The sequence below is a fragment of the Pholcus phalangioides genome, unplaced genomic scaffold (genome assembly GCF_987345545.1).
Source record: "Pholcus phalangioides strain wild (caught in Gottingen) unplaced genomic scaffold, Ppha-v1.0 ptg000008l_1, whole genome shotgun sequence".
NCBI lineage: Eukaryota > Metazoa > Arthropoda > Arachnida > Araneae > Pholcidae > Pholcus > Pholcus phalangioides.
Window position 1 is genome coordinate 39,059,431 of NW_028301601.1, and position 22,271 is coordinate 39,081,701.

Genomic DNA, 22,271 nt, shown 5'->3' on the forward strand with positions numbered 1-22,271 from the left:
ATGTTGCCAAATGGTTTGAAAATGGTGTCATGTTGCCAAATGGTTTGAAAATGGTGTCAAATTGTCAATTAATACATTATTTTTGACATCTACCAATAATCCAAACTCCCTGAGGAAGTCTGCTCCCAATATGGGATGGCTTATGTCAGCAATAATAAATCCCCATGGAAATTGTCGACGTAATCCGAAGTCCAATTCCAAATGTTTGATGCCATAAGTGACAATTTTAGAACCATTCGTAGCGAACAGCGCGAAATTTTGTATTTTAGAAGTCCTGTCTAAATTTCGCGGAAAACAGGATACTACAGCCCCAGTGTCGACAAGGAATCGAAATCCCGATTTAATATCAACTACAAATAAACTACTGTTGGTAGCATGACGTGCGTCGACCGCCGCCGAAACCGACGCACTTGTCAGTTTTCCGACCACTGGCAAGAACTAATGAATTTTTTGCTTTTTTTGCAAAGTGTTTATGGTACTAACATAACTTGCCATAATTAAGTCGGTCACGGGAAATACTTCTAGAAAAATTTCGTTTAAACGAACGACGATTATTCGAAAAACGTTCTCTACCACGCGACATGAGCTGCAACCCGTTTCTAAGATCGGCTAATTCAGCCTTAATCAACGCTAAATCAGAATTCTGATTAGAAATTGTTGATATAGAATTTATACACCCGAAATTTCATGCTCTTTGTCGGCAATAGACGCGAGGTCGTTCAAAGAATCCTTGCACACAGCCAATACCTGCTGCGTATGTGGAGGCAGTCTTTGCAACACAGCCAGCGCAAAATTTCCTCGCCAATATTACCACGTGCTAAATTTTGCATATCGAGCAACATTTGGGAAGGCCTTTTGTCACCTAAAGTGAGGTCTGCAGTAATAATCTCAAACGTGACGATTCAGATTGCGAATAATGATCTAAAATGTGTTTTTTTACCGACTCGTAGGCATTACCGGAAGGAGGATTTTTTATCAAATCTTTGCAACAAGATAACAATTTACAATCTAGAAATGCAACGACAGTAGGGAATTTTGTTTGATCTTCCTGGATGCTCTTGATTGCGAATTGGGCTTCAATCTGACTGAACCAAAGCTCAGGGTCAGATTCCCAAAATGTCGATGGTTTAAAACCCATGCTTGACAACGTAGTGTCAGACAAATTAATTTCGCCTTCAGTAGGCATTCTGGTCGCTACTCAGCAATATGCTTGCCAAAAAAAAATTTTTAATCCCTGGCGAAATGGCAATCGCTTAGAACCCAGATCAAAAAACGGCAAATCAAAGCAAGAATCAAAATCACCACTCACCTAATGTGACGGAGTCGACTGGGAAAGGGGCATAAAAAAGGAAAACAATTAAATTTACGATTGAGGAATATTTTTTTCGTTGCGTATGGACGTCCGCCAACAAAGAAAATGACCGTTAAAAATTAATAGATTTCACACAGAGGAGTTAATAATAATGAATTAATTCATTAAATTAACAAACAAAATAAGGGTTATTCAAAGAGATCCACATCCAACAGGCTATAATATCATTGCAAATATATGAACTTGGCATGCCGAATATCAAATGATTAAGTATCTCGATAAAATAAAAATTAAACTTATTTTAATAGAGAGAGAGATAATTCCGGCTATATTTGATACGGCACTCACCACCAAATCTTTCGAATCCATCTCAGTCCTGTGATCGTCCATATATATATATTCATCACCAGATTCCCTCTCTCACCTCGACTTCTCACCTTCTTACATTCAACTCCGGGGGAAAAAAGACCCCGTTTCTAGCTTCGCCTTACCGTATATAGCCCGATGGCACAAGCGGTTCCTCAGAAGAATTGCTTCGTGGAACTCGCCGGTTCCCTTCATGTCGGCGGCTCTATTATTTTGAAAGACCGTCGAGGCGCCAGAAACTGAGATTGTCCTACAGTTTTTACATACTGAACCTATTACACATTCCCCGAATTTTTTCTCCCCACCAAGCGTCTTCAGAAACCGAACAAGTGATTAGGGGTTAAAAGCGGACGAGACATATGCGGACATGTCGGAAATCGGGACATATGCGGACATTTTATGTTTACCAATAATCAAACGTTACTGGCGAGTAATTCTGGCGAATTTTAAGGTACGTTCTCTGGTCGCGATCGGGTCAAAATCGGACATTTTATGTTTACCAATAATTTAACACTTATTGGCGAATGATTCTGGCGATTTTTCGAGCTACATTTTCTAAATGTGTTTAATGGGGGGGGGGGGGATAAGTTCTTGGAAAGTTTGAAGAAGAATCAATATATGTCGGCTGCCGACCCCATGGGAGATTGTACTATGAAGAAGAATAAATTGACTGAGAGCTGGGAGGATTAGAGTCAATTGTCGCCTTGTTTTCTTCTGAGAAACGTCGTTTTCTAACATTGCCGTCCGTACCTCCAAATACGACTCTTATCCAGCCCATGGATAAAAAAGTAATTTTAAAACTTTGAGAAGGTTTAAATCAAAGGACTTTTAAGAAGGTGTTTTGCAATAATCTCTGCCTCAGAATTAACAATCGCTGACTTCTGCGAACATAATATAATTTAATACACTAATACACTAAATTCCTCATAATTTTTATTCATGAAGCTTTGCAAAAAGTGACTTACACAGGGACGCCGTTATCAGACATGGGGCCATCTCAAAAATTTCGAGGCATCAAAAATGTTTAGGGCACCCTTAGCCCCTATTTTATATATTTTGTGGGGGGGGGGGGATCATCAGCTGTTATTTCAGAATATGCAGGAATGCTGAGAAATATTCTAACAAAAAATTTTAAATGCGCAATAAAATGTAAGTAAAACAAATTAATGATAATTCAGTAGTTAAAGGTAGTTTCAAAGTGATGAGAGGAAACAATACTCCAGAAACTGATGAAAATTTTAGAATTGAGGAATTACAAATAACTGTAAAAAACTGATCCAACACCAATGAAAATTCAGAATTAATTAGAAAAATAATAACAGAATTGATTTTTTTAGAATGAACGGAAGAAAAAATTCTAGAATTGATGAAAATTTGGAATTAATGCAAGAAATAATTTAAGAATTGATGGAAGCCTCCAATAAGTTACCGTGAGTGCGGGGCCCGGTGCAACCGCACCTGCCGCACACCTCTAAGGGCGGCTCTAGACTTACAGAACCATGAATTCCGTTTGGGACGCATTATAACCAGATTGCTTTTCAGGCAGAAATTTCGAGTGCTTTGACACGTAGACTGCTCAACACTAATTTTATTGAAAAAACTTTTTAGTGATTTCAGGGTAATTTTGAGTGCTGATTCTGTGTGTGAATCTGACATTATTTTTTTTCAAACGCTGTAATTTTTAACATAAAGTGAAAACTAAATTTCAGTAGTACTGCATAAGCAGCACACAAATCGCATTTAAATCTGCGAGCGGAGTTTACATCACTAGAAAGCTTGAATCAATGGAATGAATAAATTTAATCATGAAAAGTAATCAATACATAAATTGCAAGATAAGTCAATACTGATGATACTTAGGGCCGGACTTGGGCAAGTGTGAAGGTTGGCCGCAACCGGGGCGTTAAATGTTAGGGGCCGCAAAAACGTGATGAAAGAAAATACTTTGATTGCATTTTAATTTAAGAACTTCGTTTTCAACAAAGCGAATGCATTTAAACCTCACTACAACGATACTCAATATAACGGTAAATTACTCTACAACGATATTTTTTCAGGCCTTGTTTGAAAATGCCTATACTCTAATGTTAAACTGTTACCTCTCGACATAACGATATATAATCCCTACATAATCTACAACGACATTTTTTCTTGGTCTGCAGAGTCGTTTTATCTAGGTTACGCTGTAGCTTAAAATTTTGTCTAAAACCTTTAAAATTCAGACATCGAACCCTATTCCTCTTGCCTAGTGTTTTCACAGAACCCCTTCCTCCAGGTCAAGTAAAGGATGGAGGTGGATCTAGTGCTCCGGACGATGGGTTGCTAAATTCTTCTTTTAAAATTTAAAAAATTACACAAGGCATACATAATGCATACTTTCCCGGCCGAAAGAGTATGAAGTTGAGGTCCTGGGTAGGTAATCGGTTCAATTTCCCCGACAGCTCTCCAACCTTTAAATGTCTGGAACCAGCGGGCAATATCGTTTAAATTTATTGTCGAATAATTTTTTTCTCTGTGACTATGAAATAGTAGTTTGATGTTCATTCTGCCTATGTAAACCTGGCGTGCTCATGGTTACTCAGGGATTAGGAAACTCCGTTTTCGAGGGCCACAAAATGCTTAAGCCCGTCCTTGATAATAAAATAATGCGTATTTGTAAATCAATAAATGCACATCTTTAAAAACACTCCACTCAATTATCAGCTTTCAATATGCAGGCAATGCACGTCACACGAAATTTGTGGTACATTTATGTTCAGAATAAAAGTAAAACAGTATATACATTTATATATCGTGTATACATTTATATATCGTATAATATATGGAATGAAAATAAGGGAATATATTTAGGATATCAGAATAGATCAATGCAGTAATGATATGCTCTATAATGTTGCATTTTGTCCACTAAAATGAACACAAAATGATATTAAATTAATTCAAGGAGAAGCACTTGCATGATTTTCTGTTATGGGTTTTGAATTTTGAATGTCTTTCATAGGAGGCTTCGGTAGAGTAATCAGCCATCATACGCGAGGCTCGAGCTTGCCTTGATACTTCTGTTCCATTACTTTTATATCTTGATGAAACCGCCTCTCTTGTCATTAAAATGACTCAGATTGTCTGTGAAATTGGACGAAGTAACTAAGAAGAAAATGCGCCTTTGTGCTCATATATTAACAGTCTATTTTTCAAACGTTTGAAAACTTTTAAATTCAAATTACAAATTAATCGTATTTTACTGCAATTCTTCATCGTTCTCTGCTTTGTAATCATTCAAAAAATTCTCAACAACCGATACGAAACATGATCAAACTGAAGATTGACCGGATTGAACGGATATTGATTAATATCCGTCAAAAACGCTGAAAATTTCGAATCTTTAAGAAATTTATGAATTTGAGAACCATCAAAAATCCCTGCTCACAGCTGTCTGATGATGTGATATACGTAAATTTTGCGCATAAAATTTCGAAATTTCGCAAAAATAAAATTTTCTAAATTGGAGATTTTGCATTTATTCGCAAAAATGAACAAAACTAACGATACATTTTTCCTTTAGGTTTCATTTTGTAGCGAAGTAATAAAGTACTTAATTAGAAGCTAATATTTCAGTAGGCTCTCCATATCTCCTTCTTTAATAGTACTTCCCTCTGTGAGTAGTAACGGCGTTGTAGGTACATAATACAGTCGACTCTCGGTTTACGAAGTTAATTCGTTCCTGAGGTAGGTTAGCAAACCGAAACACATTTGCCCGTAGGAATTAATGTAAAAATAGATTCATTCGTTTCTAAGACCCCGAAGATTCCTACGGTATCAATTTTTACACTTTTTCACGCTCAAGTGAATAACTCGAAACCTATAATAATCATACTGACACTAAAAACACTTTTTTCCAGAGAAAATCCAGACTTTACGAGAAAACGGGCATATATGCTATACATGGGCAGAGCTGTATCCATGTCTAGTCTGATTAATTTCATCTATTAATCTCAATGTCAAAGCTCTCGAAATTTCTTCTGCAAAGCAATCTGGCTACAATGCGTTCCAAACCGAATTCATGGTTTTATAAGTCACTTGCAAAATCACGACCTATTTTCGCTTAACATTGTAAATCTTCGAAATTTTGAGTAAAAGTTATAAAAATCAAAATTTTCGTATTTATTCATCTACATCGGCTAATTTCACTTTTATCGCATTTATTCCGTAAATATGAAAATTACGCTTCCTTAATGATGCTATGAATGCAATAATAGTGAGAATAAGTTACGAAAATAAATGAAAAAACACAAAAGTAAAAATCTGCCGCAAAAAAGTGATTACAGACTGCATTGGAATGTTGGGAATATGTACTATCTCAAAACTAGAGTCATTTCGTCAAAACCAACACCAGTTTTGGAATCAGCAGCCCACTAAAACCTAAAACCTTTACCCTAAAACCGTTGAAGTTTCTTTGGTAAACCGATTATTTTTTTGTCTTGAGTAGTGTTAAATTAGACATTCCCTGTCTCTGCCCCAGTCTGACTTTCTCTCTCTCTGAGGGAATTCGTTTTTAGTTTATTCAAAGTTCTTTATGACTATTTTTCAAAAACGTTATAAGCGGGATCCGAATTGGACAAAAACCGAGACTGTCATGTAAAACCAACAGATCTATCCACCCTATTTTGTAGGTTAACTATCATTCTCCTTCGACAAAGAAAAAGTTTACCCCCCCCCCTCCGCACTCATGAGAAAATCTTCCGTACACTACTGAATGGAATTCGCTGCACACACAATGTACTTAGAGTTCCCGTTTGAACTAGACTGGGACAGAAGGAGTCTTCTCCTGAACTGGGGTCTTCCGTGTACCTATAATAATTATCTAAAATTTTTCGCAAGCATCTTTATAGTTAATTTACTGTGCCATCAAACAAAAAATATAGCATTCATATATCTGCAAACCATGTCAGTCTCCCTTATAAAGATGTCATGGATCTTCGCAGTCCTAATCTGTAACGAATTAAGTTATTGAATTAATAACAAAGGGGAAGTTGAATTAATAAAAGGGATTAATAACAGGGGAGATTGTGTCTGAATAGGCAGGTCCAAAGAAGACAAACTAGAAAAATAATTGTTTTAATATAATTATTATACAGTATGTCATCAAATGAAAGTAAGTTCCTTATCGCCGTTAACTGCTCATGTTTCAAATGCCGCTACACAAGTAGAACGCGGATGGGGCTCCAACTTTGTGAACCAGGATATAAACGTAGTATTTTCTTAACATTTTTTATTATATTTGCCTTTAAATCAATATAGCCTTCCCCCACTCTCGAAAGTCGTTTTCTATCGTTTTTCGGATAATCCGAGTCGGTGCTGTGGGTTCTGAGCACCCATGGTAATTTTTGGCATACATCCGACACCTGCAGAATCGATTAGAAAGCAAATTTATTTGTTTAAAACAAAGATGAGTACCTACTGGTTCAAAACACTTCCGAAACTCTTGATATTAGTCCTTGGTAATTTGAGGTAGTCTCGGTGCCATTCACCCCAGATTTTCGACCAGTGACCCCAGTAATTTTTCTCGAACGATTGAATATAAGCAAAGGGTGTCCGGCCTCCTCCTCCGGTCCACATTCCTCTGGAGCATTTGAAATAAATTTCTTAGTAAATGTAGTTATTCGTGCTCTTTACCCATTTTCGGACAAGTGTAACTAATGATTGTTCATCAATAAGAGCTGCAATATGGATCAAGTTATCAAGCATAATCAAGAACAATAAAAAATCCTGGACCACAAAACGGGTAAGTTTATTTAAACGTGGGACGTATGGTCACGCTTATTTTTTTTCTTCAATAAGGTGGAAGCTAGCATGAATTACGCAAGTTCCATTAACTGAAGGTTGTACCTAGACCAGATGCGTATTGAGCTCCTGAATGAGACAAAGAGCATCTAGAGAGGAAAAATAAGAAAATAAGTCGTAAATTTTACGATACATTACTATATAGTTGGGAGTAAATAATGGCTGAGACATTTTCTTGATTAAAGACGTAATACTGGTAACGAGTGTTGAAAAGAAAATTGATTCCATGAGTAATATTGAAATACAACACATCATCGTTAAATTTGATTGTCATTATCTTGGCAATAAAAAATCTTTCAATATTTAATTAAATAATAAATAGTATAACTAAAATTCAATGTCAATCATTTGAAATTACAAATAATTTTATTTATGATTGCGTTGAATTTTAAGAAAATACGTATTCGGCCGCCAAGTATTCGGTTATTCGCTCAAATCACTATTCGTCCCATCCTTAATAAGACAGTAATATAATTTCAATTCTGAATCAATTAAGCATGAAGATCGCATGTATCTAATTGATATCTATCATTTCGATTCATTATGCTCAACTCAAAGATTTTTTAATAGACCACCTATTATATGCAAATGCATAAATATTATATAATACAGTGGATCCCGCTTATAACGTTTTCCAAAAAACTGTCATGGAAAACGTTGTAAGCGAGAACCGCTTTAAATGGGAAATCTTAATGAGAATTACAGTCGATTCTGCTTATATAGTTTTCCCGCTTAGTACGACTTATTCTGGTGTTTCCAACTCACTAATTCGCTCTAAGATTTTTCATTTAAAACATTTCCCCGCTTACAATGTTTTTGTGACAGGTTTTTTGAAAAATGTTGTAAGCGGGATCCACTGTACTTAGAGTTGAGACCACAGAAATAAGTCGTACTAAGCGGGAACGTTAAAAACGGGATTGAATGTAATCGGAATAAGTGTGTGTGTGCATAGTTTTAGATCACTTCATTAGAATAACATCTTTTTTAATGTTTCTGTAGAACTAGTTCACATGTTTTCTATATTATCATATTTCTATCCACGTGTGACATCTGTGAGTTGCCGTGATTTTTATTGATTAAATTTAGTTCAGTTGATGTAGTTATTTTTCTTTACCCACGATATATCTTGCATCTACGATCAATCGATATCGTTTATGTATATGATCGTATAAGTGCTCATTAATTTATGTATGATTTTACTAATTTTCCCTCTTATGAAACAATCAACTTCCTTTGGTTTGACAATGCCGTAGTCCACGCACTGTGCTGACAATACTCAGGCGAGATTAGTTGTAGAGACCCTTCCTAGGATAGAAATCCCTCGGGATAAGGACTTATGATCACCTCCGCGCCGAGCCCGGTAATAATAATGACAATAGTTCTACTGAAGCTATATATTATTGTAGTGTTAGTTATGTCGGCGTTTTTTTTTTTTTACGTGTAGCAATCCATCACTTGTCAGTGCTTCAAAGAGGACGGATTTTTTTTAACTTGTTCTGGCGACTGGTAGACGACTCACGTCTTTCATTGTTCAAATTTCATCAAAAGTTTCTCTGCATGTCTTTATAATGTTCATCAAAGAGAAAATCGCACTTAGCAGCTTGGTGGAAAAATTAGGGATAAACCGCCAACATCGCCGGCTCGGCAAAATTTGTCCGATTTTGACCCGGTTTCTTGTTGTATCCATTTTGTCGCCATTTAACAGGCTGAAGAAACAAATGGGAGATACAGCGCCAACATCGAGGGCGCGGCAAAATTTGTCCGATTTTGACCCTATTTCCATGTTGTCCGCATATGTCCCGTCCGATTTTGACTCGCTACCGTCAGTATGTGAGGGGAGATCGATGTCCATCTCGAGGTATTTTCTCTTTTGAAATCGCTCGCTTTGTTCGACTCCCCATTATGTGTTCGGCCTTAGTTTTTAATTTTGCACTATACACAGTATTTACATTTGGAGGAGGTAGGAGGTGTGAAAAATCTAGGTCTGGGATTCAGTGAAAGAAGCTAGCCTGGTGCGGGGCAGACCAAGATGTGGGGTCCCAGGATCAAGGGCGACTCCTTGACAAAATTTTCAACAGTGTGGCATATAGTTTCGGCGCTCCTCTGGCTTATAAGCTGTAAAATGACCCTGAGAACCCGTCGCTGTATTATTTCTCAGCTAGACAAAATGCACAAAAATTTTTTTTCCTGCGAATCATTTATAGTTTGAATTTTACTGATAGGCCCTGCCTATGTATAAGAGGGAACTATGGAACTGTAGGGAGGTATGGGGAACAATTGCCCCGGCCGGAAAAATTTAGGGGGCGGCAGTTTTCTGTGGGGGCAAAGAACACCGTTACAAAATTATCGAATTTCAAAGTTGTGGGGGCGGCAAAATAATGTAGCTGAGACTATTCAGCCCCATCCCCCAATAAATTCTGTGGGGCCGCCTCCGATAATTAATGAATATAAAATGCAACGCAACGTTCTCCTGCCCCACCCACAGAATACAGGCTCGAGTTCCATATATACGGGACGATTGACTACTTTCAACCCCCTCAATGTTTTATTCATTTTGGTGCCTCTGACAGACAAAACATTTTTTTTTCTAAGTTTTTCTGCTAGAATTCCCTTTTTTCTTGATTTGGCACCCAAGCTGCCCCTGCCCAGCATGGAACCTTTCACTATCTATTAATATAATGACGTTTTTTACGTAAAGAATTTTAGATATCAGTGGTTCTCAAAGTGTGCGTCGCGGCTCCTAGGGCTGTCGCTGTGAGTTTACAACATTAATCTGTGTCAGTTCCGTGCTCTAAATTTTTTTTTCTTTTTCTGAACTGTTCTAGAGGGCAGCGAAGAAACGATGGCTAGAACAAAGAGGGTTGGCAAATCTTCGAGAACCACTTGATACTGTATAAATGGAATTATTGCTTACCTAGTTGCTTCAAAAACAAGGGCCAAGCACGCAGAAGAAGTCTTATCTTGATGAACAGTTTAAAGAAAATGAACGGCATAATGGCCAAGCTGCTCTGTCAAGATCATATAAGCAAATTACCCCATATATTTGTCGGTATAAGTCACAAACAACGAGACAAATTTTTCTAAAAAAATACTGCATTCTCTTGGGGCATTCAAATGGTCATTTAACATGTGTCTGGATCGCCTCATCAATGCAGAGTTTCATTTATTGTAAAACACGCTTTTACCCTGAGGCAAAGGAGGGACACTTGCCCTAGGGGTTATTAAAACAAAAAATTAATCTTTCCAGAACATCACAATTACACTAATCATACATTAAATATGAGTATATAATTATAATGCATCATATTATGTTATGTAATGTAAAACATTCACATTCATACCATATTCAGTCATGAAATAATATTCAAACAATAAGCAAAAGTTTCATTTATTCCTGTAAAACCTTTTTATAACCTCATCACACAAGAATGTAAACACTTACATAATGTTTCAGTAATAAAATAAATTTTTCAAGAAAATTTCAAAACCTCATCGTCAATAATTTCTCTAAATTATAAGAATGTAGAGTATATGTGTAGTGGCGTAGGAAGCGGGTGCTTGGGATGCGGCCCGCACCAGGTACCAGCTCTGAGGGGTGACAAAAAATTGCCGGTTTTGTATTAATGCGCCTTTTTTGTTACATAAAATAACATGTCAAATAATTTACATTATCCTTTACAATCGCAAATTGCAGCAAATTGCGGGTGAACGATGTAATGCTTGTAATAATTTAGTATTATTGCGTGGTGAGTAGGGGGGGGGGGGTGTGTTCTGTCTCGTTTTATTTAACTGTGTTGGTGCTCAAGTAAACAAACAGCCGGTCCCGGTGACCCATCATCTCATCCTTCCCACAAATATCATTCGCCCAAGTCGTTTTGTTCAACAAGATCATATTTTTAACCCGAACATTAATAATAAGTCATACTACGACAACAGAAACGTTGAGAAAATAGACAGGGCCTGTAATACCAGAAACAAGATTGTAAGCAATCGAAGCGGCTCGAGGTAAAATCTGTATCCGTGCGGGACCTATTTTTTGCACCTCTTGCCAATTGCTCCCACCCCATAGCTCCTACATCGTGCGTCAGGGCCCTCAGGCTGGAATCTTTCACTTTACCCAAGACATATTTTCCATGGGGGCCTTCTGCAGTTAATTCATAGTGTGAAAAAAAAAAAGCAAAATTATGAGGATTTAGTCCCGGGCAAAACAATTCCTACGACGTTTCATCTCGGATTTTGCGCCCCTCCAAAGCAGACAGAAAATTTTCTTTAATTTTTTTCGGCCTACGAAACTTTTTTTTTACATAATATCTCGAGTTTAGCACGTCACCCCTTTGGACGGCCCCCCGTGTAGCCGCAATGGGTCGCATGGCCAAGCGCCGCCCCTGTCTTCTTATCACAATGGGCAAGTGTGCATTTTGGTTCCGTCACCCATGTCCTCTCCTCCAAGGGCGGAACTGACAGAGCTCTAGCCCTAGGGCCCGGGGCAATTCTCATAAATTTTTGGTTTATTCGCGCTGTAAATTAACTACAGAAAATTCCTTGAGAAGTCTGACTGAGGGGGGCTCACAGAAGATCCCCCCCAGGGGGCCCTACTCAAGGATGAAGGGGAAGGTGGTGCCATGCCCTCGCCAAATTTGTTCCAGAATAGTCAAATGACGCAAAGGAACAACAATGCGGCTTCTCACTTGGCCGGTCCCTGGAGTACCAGAAACACCTTTGAAAAAAATTTCTAAGTAAAAATAATCTCGTTACATATCATCTTTACAGGATAAGTGATGATGGCTCACAAGTGCTGTTTCAAGGATTGCGTTATCTGGCATTATTAAGAATGGTAAGGTGGTTCTGAAATTAGAAAAAACTAAAATCTACTTCAAAAGTGGGACGTATGGTCACGCACATTTTGCACAGTAAACAATATGATGTGCAGCTTTCTTCTGGAAAAAAAATCAGGTTTATCTCAAGGTCTCCTTCACTGAAGACCTGTCAGCCTCCTGCCAGGGTCACCATAAGGGGCGGCATATGAGGCTTCGCACCCGGGCGGCAGGTAAGCTCGAGCAGCTCCTACCCACAGCGTGTCGAAATTTGTAGTATTTCCTGGTATTTGCCTTTTATCTGTTGTCTTATTAAAAAATTACTTCCTCAATAAATTTCATTTTATATTTTGGTGGACATGGAGGATGACAAGTTAAAACTCCGCATCGGGTGCCACCAGACCTTGCTACGCCACTGCATATATCACTGCAGTGTAACTCTTTGCTCCATAAGTATACATATGTGAATCTTCATTGTTTAAGGTATTAAATAGTTTTTAGAATGATTTTTTTCAAGTTAACATCTGAGGTACACACAGTAACTTCACGTCTTAACTCAGATGGTCCTTATAAATATATTGACTCAAAATTAATTAACTAATTAATTAATTAATTTTATTGTTTGAGGGTATTTTCACATACAATGAACACAAATCAATCAATAAAAAATTATTATCTGTAATAGTTTTATCTCAGGCGTGAAGAGGGGTATTTAGAGGTAGTTATACATTTTTATGCAAAACTGCAATTGTCTAGAGGGTGAGTTTTCATTGCATTCTATTTAAATAAAATATTTGTCATATAAATTCCTCATTCTCAAAAGCATATTTTCTTCAAATTGAACAAAATTCGAATGAAATCACTAGCTCGCCAAATCTTGCGGAGACGTATATTTAAGTTAAAACTTAATAAAACTCACTACTTCAATCATTTATTACCAAAAATTCTATTAAAACATTTAATAATGACTCATAACATTTGAATTTTACCAAAACTTGAAATTTTAATTGAATTAAATCCAAAATGAAATCGTTAAAAACTGGGACTATAAGTCAGAAATTGAATCGTCAATTTAATATTCCAATTTTTAATTTATAAGAAGGGAAATAAGCAAAAAAGTACTCAATTGTGTGAAAGGATACTGGTTCCCCCTTTCCTAAATCGTTCAGAACATCCGAAAGCTGCACAAGTGTTGACCATTCTAATCAAAAATAAAGACAGCACGTGTAGATCGTCATACGAAGCCATAAGAAAAGCATTGCCAGCGAGATTCCCTGACCAGCCTTTTGACCGGAGTCACGTGACTCCGATCCTTTGTAACCGCTCGCGCTCTCTCTATACTACTATTACACTCATGTCCATAAATTAAGGATAATGCCAGCTCCGGCAAATAAAGGTTCAGAAACAAAACAAACGTTACTTATTCATAAAGCCCATTTATTAAACAAAAGATAACGAACAAAAACGATGGTGTATGTATGATACCATTCATAAAAACTACGATTTTGCTCCATGGAGCAATTGTAAAAAATATCTCCTTCACAAAAACTTACTATTACATGGTTGGTATGATGGTTACTACATTGTATGTCTTCCATGCGATGAAATACAGCCCGTACAATGCCTAGGCATGCTGAGTATCAAATTATCGATCTGGTCTTGGGGAAGATCACTCCACTCAGCAAGCAATGCTCTCCGAAGTTCCGGTACACACGTAGGAGGTGGTTGACGGGCTACAACTCGTTGGCCAAGCATGTCCCACACATGCTCTATTGGATTCAAGTCAGGTGAGAATGCTGGCCATTCCATACGGGTTATATCCTCAGATTCAAGGCATTCGTTTACTATGTTTGCTCGGTGAGGGCGGGCGTTGTCATCCATAAACACAAATTCTGCGCCCATGGCACCCCTAAACAAACGTACATGTTGTTCCAGAATGATGTCCCGATAAATTTGGGCTTTCATGGTTCCGGTTTGAACATGCAGATCTGTTCTGGAACCCAGTATAATTCCACCCCAAACGAGCAATGCTGCACCACCGTAACGGTGTCGTTCAATGATGTTGCCTTGGTGGCAACGGGTACCTGGCGTTCTCCATATGAAAGTCCGACGTGAATCAGACTGCAAGCTAAACCTGGACTCGTCGGAAAACATCACACAAACATCAACATCATCATCACCATTCCTTATATACCACCCTCTTACACTCTCGTCATTGTGACGTACTATAGGCATCATCTGGTGGCTTCCTGAAATTTGCATATCATTCTTGCAGATGTGTGTGATAATTCTACAGGTGAAATTTTTACTTTAGATTTCGATTTCCGTGTGATACTGAATTATCCTTAATTTATGGACATGAGTGTATTATTCTATGGCAGTGGTTCCCAACTTTTTTCAGTCCACGTACCCCCAGCTGGCTCGGTTCCTTTCCGCATACCCCCAACTCCGAATCCCCCTCCCCCCAATCTGCTTCACATATTAGAGTTTTCGGAAAACTTAAAAAAAAAAGGTACATGTTGAATACTAAATTAAATGGTCTATTTTTTCATTATTTAGCTTTTTTTATTTTCCAAGTAAGCAAACAAATTAACACAAACTTTGGGAAAAAAATTGAAGTGATGTTTGGGAGTGTATTGAATCACAAAGTTTTTTAAAAAATTAGGCTCAAAAGAGGATAAATACAAACTCAAATCTGGAGCGCGTTCAATTTGCATCTATATTTATTTATGTAAGTATACGAAGAAAACGCCCGTTCAACAAGCTCAGTGCTAATAAACGGCAACAAAAATGTTATGGCTTTTTTAGAAAGTTCAACGTATTCATCACGGCGGCAAGCCCAAAAACTGACTAGGTTCACCATCCCGTCATTGAAGAGGATGTTCAGAGGGGTATTTGATAAGAGCTCCAGTGATTTATCTTTTTCTGGAATCGACAATCAAGCCGGTTGAAAATAGTCTTCTTTGAAAGGATTAGATGTTCACCGATCACCCATTTCCGGCTCTGAAAAATATTTTTCAAACGAGGATTTTAATCCTTCAAAGTGGCCGACTGTTAAATTTAGCTCGGCTTGTGACAAGAAATCGTGAAGTGTTTTAAACACTTCCTAAAAAAGGGCTACCTCGTTCCGAAGTTCGAACAGCAACGTCAGGACTTGACCCCGGGACAGCCGCCTAACTTCGGTGTACAAAAGCAAAGCGTTGTGAAGGATGTCCATATCTTCCCATAACCGGGGCCGTCTTAAGAGCATCATGGGCCCCCGGGTCAAGTGGTTTTTCTGAGGCCCTAACAGGTACATTCTAGAACATTTCAACCGGATCTTATTTTTGTGAAGCCCCCTCTTCTCTTGAGGCCCCCGGGCCATGCCCGGGTGGGCCCATGCGTTAAGACGGCACTGCCCACAACAATTTAAACAACCTGTAGTTGATAGGATTCACCTTGACAAAGTTGAAAACCTTGATCGCTTCATCAAGAACGTTTCGCTAATTTGGAGGCAACGGTTTCCATGCAGGGATCTGTCTGTGAATATAGCAGTGAGTCCATTTCATTTTGGGAGAGACTTCTACCACGCTTGAACGACGGCCTGAGTAGCAATCATGGACTAAAGATGTAAATAGACAGCGCACGCTATTCATAAAACTTGTCGAACGTGAAGAAAAGATGAGCAGTATTGTCGGGGAAAGAACAGGTTCTGCGCTATTACATTTGGCTCGTTTTCGCAGAACCTAGTGATTTCGTGTTAACGCAAGAATGTTGCTGTAACGAAATTTGACTCGATGGAGTTGATGAAAACTTTCCTTCATTTCTTCAATGAATTTCATTCATTCTTTTGTAAAATATTTAGGGAATGAGGGATTCGAAAAAAAAATCAATTGTATATATATATATATAATATAAACAAATATTGAAAAACGAAATTGTTTTATTTTCCAAAAGGGATAATTCCTAATAATTTAAGACTTTAAATCTTATTATATAACCTATCTCTTATATATACAGTCTATTTCATTTATATTTTTAAATATTCTCTTCTCATTCACTTTGTCACTTTTAATTTCGAAAATTTATTTTAACTAGGGATTATTAAAACATAAAAATTATCTTCCAGGAACATTAAAATTACTTTAATCATACATTTATTTCGAGTATATAATTATAATGCATCATATTATGTTATGTAATGTAACACATTCACACTCATACCATATTCAGTCATGAAATATTTAAATAATAAGTAAATTTCATTTCCAAAATTTTCTTGAAAAACCTTTTATAAACTTATCACACAAAATGTAAACACTTACATAATGTTTCAGGAATAAAATGAATTTTTCAAGAAAATTGCAAAACCTCATCGTTAGTACTTTTCTAAATTATAAGAAATGAAATTGAGCGTAGCGTGTATATGAAATAATTTAGAGTACGTAAATGTATGTTACCTGTCACATATGTGTAACCTCTTCGCTCCAGAAGTATACATATGTGAATCTTCATTTTTTTTAGGCATTAAGTAGTTTTTAGAATGATTCTTTCATTCAGTTAACACCTGAGGTACACATAGTGACTTCAGATCTTAACTCAGATGGTCCTAATAAAGATATTTCACATACCACAAACACAAATTAATCAATAAAAAAATTTCTTTTTTGTAATAGTTTTATCTCAGGCGTGAAGAGAGGTAAAAATACTATTTTTAAAGGTAGTTATACATTTTTATGCAAAACTGCCATTGTATAGAGCATAGTTTTCCAACCTTTTTTGTTCCAACGCCCCCTTCTTTAGAAATTTTTTTCTCCCACTGCCCCCCAAAGCAATCTAACCCATAGAATCCTATGTTATACCCGTAGCTTCTACCGCCCCCCTGGAACATTCCATCGTCCCCCCCCCCCAGGAGGCGTTAACTCCCACGTTGGGCATCACTGTCTAGAGCATAGTTTCCCAACCTTTTTTGTTCCATCGCCCCCTTCTTCAGAAATTTTTTTCTCCCATCGCCCCCCCCTCAACGCAATCTCACCCATAGGATCCTATGTTATATCCGTAGCTTCTACAGCCCCCCCGGAACTTTCCATCGCCCCAAGGGGGCGTTAGCGCCCACGTTGGGAATCACTGGTCTAGAGGGTGCGTTTTCATTACATTCTATTTAAATAAAATATGTGCCATAAATTTCTCATTCTGAAAAGCATATTATCTTCAAAGTTGAGCGAAACTCGAATAAACTCACTAGCTCGCCAAATCTTGCGGAGACGTAAATTTCAGTTAAAAGTTAATAAAACTCATTACTTCAATCATTTATTACCAAAAATCCTATTAAAACATTTAATAATGGCTCATGACATTTGAATTTTACCAAAACTTGGAACTTTAATTGAATTAAATCCAAAATGGAATCGTTAAAAACTGAGACTATACGTCAGAAATCCATTGAATCGTCAATTTAATATTCCAATTTTTAATTTATAAGAAGGGAAATAAGCAAAAAAGTACTCAATTGTGTGAAAGGATACTGGTCCCCTTTCCTAAACCGTTCATAACATTCGAAAGCTGCGCAAGTGTTGACCATTCTAATCAAAAATAAGACAGCACGTGTAGATCGTCATACGAATAGCCATAAGGAAAGCATTGCCAGCGAGATTCCCTGGCCAGAATTTTGACCGGAGTCACGTGACTCCGGATCTGTGCTTCGCATTGTAACCCCTCGCGCGCGCTCTATATTATTCACCTACTCTGTGGTAGCAACCTTCCGTGGATTTTCCTCCATCTCTTGTGAGCCCAATGCATTTTGACCATTGACTTCTTTTTCAACGAGATAATGATCAATTGCTTCAAAGAAGTCTTGAACAGTCGTACGACCCCTTCAATGGGTGACAAATAAAAAGCTTTACTTCGAGTTATCTTTCAAGTACTTAGCAATTACAAGTAGCACAGAATATTGCGCAAAACGTCGGTACTTTTGTCGAGTCTAGACCCTCAAGTCCCCCCCCCCCCCGAAATGGGATAAAATGACCGAAAAAAGGGAAAAAGATGGTCAAATCTAATGTTCTATCACTTTGGTCTCCCCTCCGAACGAAATTTCTGGCTACGCCCGTGCATGATTATTTGAATTCACTCGGGAGTGGAAAGAATGAGCTCCCCCCCCCCCCCAAAAAAAAAAATTTGGTGCTGGCAGGGCCCCAGCCCGAAAGCCTAGTTTTTCACCTTACAATACAAATTCACTATACAATGGCCCAGGAAAACTCTGGTCTGGGGATCGGGGTCCTGCTGCAGCATATGGGAGGACATGGAAGGGGGGGGGGGCTTCCCGTAAAATGTTATCTTCCGTAAAATCTTGCGTTACTAATATTAAAAAAATGATCATTCTAAGATGAAGGAATTTTTAATTAAAATATTTTCTCTTAAATTTTTTTCAAGCCATCTATGTCTGATCACCTCGAAAACAGCAACGGCAAGCCTTTGTCCCTTCCCTGCGTACTCTTCTGGAGCAAGTGATTCCTGAAGAGGTGTGCCGTGCGATCGGTCAGGGAGGGGCAGGGTGCCGTTATATGATCAGTATTTCTGAGGTAGAATTCAGTGGCGGCTCCTGGCAAGAATTTTTTTAGGAAGGGGTTTGGTGAATCAAATATTCATTTTTAGGAAGGCGGTTAATTTTCAAAAATATGATTTTTGTAATTAATTTCTTTTATAACGAACTTGTTCTAATTAATTTGTTAGATAATTTGTGATAAAAATTTATTGCGACATCACATTTATATCCACATAAAACTTGAGTCAATTTTTAGTCATCGAAATTTTATGTTTAGTATTTTTCATATTTTCCTGGAACACAAATTGAATGCAGGAAACAATTTTGTGTTGCGTAACAAATGAATGATTGACTATTCTCATACGCTGCAGTAAAACATTAATTTTTTTTGTGTGTTTTCAGTTTTTTTTTTGTCACGTTTTATGTCATCCACACTCGAATACATTAAATTATCATTCAGACGTTTCAGGGCAATAAACTGATGGCTCTAGGAAAGGGGGAGGGAATTCCTTCGTGCTTTTATGACGAGCTACCCCTAATAGAAGTATATTCAACGTGATAAAGGACTAATTATCAATTCACATATCACAGAATTTTAGGAATGTCGCTGGTGTGCATAGGGATATTTGACATTCCTAAAATTCATGAAAAAAGATCAAGCCAAGAAGAAATGCGTAAACAAAAGGATAAGTGATAAAATTTTGACGTAAGTGGAAGTCTATGATAACGAGATGTAGTCTATATATATATATATATATATATGCACAGCAGTTTTCTTAACAATACCGACTCCTAAGATTTTTCTTCTAGTACAATTAAAGAGGAGATATATACATTCCAATCAAGGGAAGTTTCCTTAAAGGTTTTAAATGTAAATATTCCTCCCCGTTGGGAGCCAAAAGGTCAGATCGAGGCCTAATTATTTTTCCCGATTTTTCATGCGATAAATATATTTGAAAGATGTCCTTAAAAATTCTAGCCCACATCCTGAAGCCGGGCCCCCAGGCTGAGATTTTTGATGAGAGTCCAAGGGATTTTACACGAGCAGCTCTAAAACAAATTTACAGTGTGAAAAAGACAAAAACGCATAGGAGCTCTTCCAGGCCTGGAGCCCGCTAGCCCCATCCCCTTCTTATACTCACTCTAAAAGTAGCCTCGCGCATAACCACATGAGTTTGTGAACGTTCTTTGCAGGGGCGTAGCCAGAAATTTCGTTCGGGGGGACCACTTTCATTTCGGGGGGGGGGGGAACCAAAGTGATAGAACAATATATTTGGCCATCTTTTTCCCTTTTGCCAGCATACCCCAAACAAACGTTGTCTTCAAAGCATTTTGAACCACTCCACTCAAAAATGTCACAGACAGACGAATGCCAAAGTTCATTATAGCTAAACAAAATACCAGAAAGAAAAACGGTCTACCCGAGGCAAGTCCCCCAGACCTCTTTCACATTTTAAGGAAAAAAATATTTCGAATGTGAAACTCGAACTATATTGGATTGATGATTCTTGGTGAAAACGAATTTTTGGTACATTTTGATATATTAGGGCGGTAGCCGAGGTTGATAAGGTACTTACCTAAAATATACGAAAGCAGGTTTAGAGGTATCGCGTGTTCGATACCCGATTCGTTCGCGTCAGAAACTTTCCTGACACTGGGAACAACAGAAACGGCGACATGACCATAAAAAACGTTTGCTACCGCAGGGAGTTCCACACCGAGGGGCTATCGCACCAGCCTCTCGGTGAATATAAAAAAAATCTACCGTCCGGAATCGGCAATGAACTGTAGGTGCCGGGGTCTAATTATCCCTCGTGTGCAGAAAATGAACGTGGTGCAACAAAAATTATACATTTCATCTAGCTGGAAACAAATTTGCGAATTTTCGGACGCTGAACGAATAATCGTTTCGCATAGATGAAAACTTTGTCTCTTGCCTCACCCCACCCTGCCCGTAATATACAGCCGTGCATAGGCGTACGCAGAATGTTCTCGAGGGAGGGGTTTTAAATTTTTTTTCTTCTCGGGAGGGTTTACGTTTTTTCCTGCAAAATGAAACTATAATATCGGCTTAGGGGGGTTCCTCTTTGCGTACGCCAATGATGGCGTGGTTCTCAACCTTTTGTCTCATAGAGCTCTTTTTAGTATATTATTTCCATGGCGAGCCTCGCACTCAAGCCTCCTTTTATTTATTTATTTATCAGATTCACAGATTTATTTTATTGCCCTGGAGCAACAACGGAGTCTCTGGGAAGTGCACACGGAGCCCTCGCCCCGAAGGGCTCGGCGGAACACTGGTTGAGAACCACTGTGATACAGTATTTCTATAGAAATATAACAGAAATAAAAAAAATTCAATATATATATTCTTAAAAATATGGGGGGGGGGGCCCGCGTACACCTATGTGAGCATCCACGAATTGGAAATACTTCCGACGTCTCTGGGGAGGGGGATAGGGGACGAGAATAAAATGTGATCAAAAGGTTGAGAACCACGGATTTAAACGATAATTAGTTTCTACAACACAAAACCGTGTTTTTGATAGCAAATGCAACTTTGTCTTAACGAAAATTCCACGTAAAATCAAGTACCACCGATATGTTTAGCAAACGATATATATCATATCAGCGAATATATCACTAACTCGAACGTATAATAAGTTGAACGATACGGTCTCTTGTAAGCAAAATGAAAACTGTTTTTAAATTTTCATTAGAATGACCTATTAATATAGCCAACGTGAGGCCACGTTGAATCTTTTTCTTTTTTTGAGGATTATGGTTACTTCTTTCCATTTTTGAAAATCTACGCTATATATATCTTTTGCTCCTTCATATTAGTGCATTTTGCCCTATATTTGAAATTTTACAGGAATGGCGGATCAGTTCATCAAGCTGAAACCTCATCAAAACATCCTGATGAACGAATTCGATTACGCCTCCATAATGCTCTACGGTGAATACACCTTCTCTAAGGAAAGAGGAAAGCTACCGACCATGGCAGCCAAGAAGCCTGGAGTAAAATTGTACGACGTCGTGAATAAGATCAACCTTAGCAAAAGCGACGCTTGGCGAATTAACAAACTGTACAATTGCAAAATGTAGAAGTCAAATTTACACATTGCAGAAAAATATACGCCGATTTTTAAATTTTTTTTCCTTAATTCATTTATTTTTTTTGTTTTATTTGTTATTAGCAAGAATACCCGGTGCTTCCCGGGTTTTCTGAAATTACTGGGAGGATTGAAAAAGTGACAAACCATTATAAAGGAATAAACTGTTACACATAATACTGGCAGCATCAAAGAAGTGCAAACCATTATAAAGGCATGTGCATGTCTGAAACGCGTTGTTACGGAACCACGGTAACCAAAGTAAACATTCCGAAAATGATTGTTGGGCCCAGGAACCATTGTTG

General features: G+C 37.9%; 1 protein-coding gene across 2 annotated transcripts in view; it reads left to right on the forward strand.

Annotated features, from left to right (window-relative positions):
• LOC149084273 (astacin-like metalloprotease toxin 5) overlaps positions 1 to 22,008 on the forward strand; it is a 76,728-nt gene extending 54,720 nt beyond the window's left edge. For both annotated transcript variants that reach the window (XM_089234643.1, XM_089234642.1), the window contains exon 6: positions 21,726 to 22,008. In XM_089234643.1, coding sequence (XP_089090769.1) covers positions 21,726 to 21,958 — 233 coding nt within the window. In that variant the 3' untranslated portion in view covers positions 21,959 to 22,008. The remainder of the gene's footprint in view (positions 1 to 21,725) is intronic.
• The last annotated feature ends 263 nt before the right edge of the window (positions 22,009 to 22,271 follow it).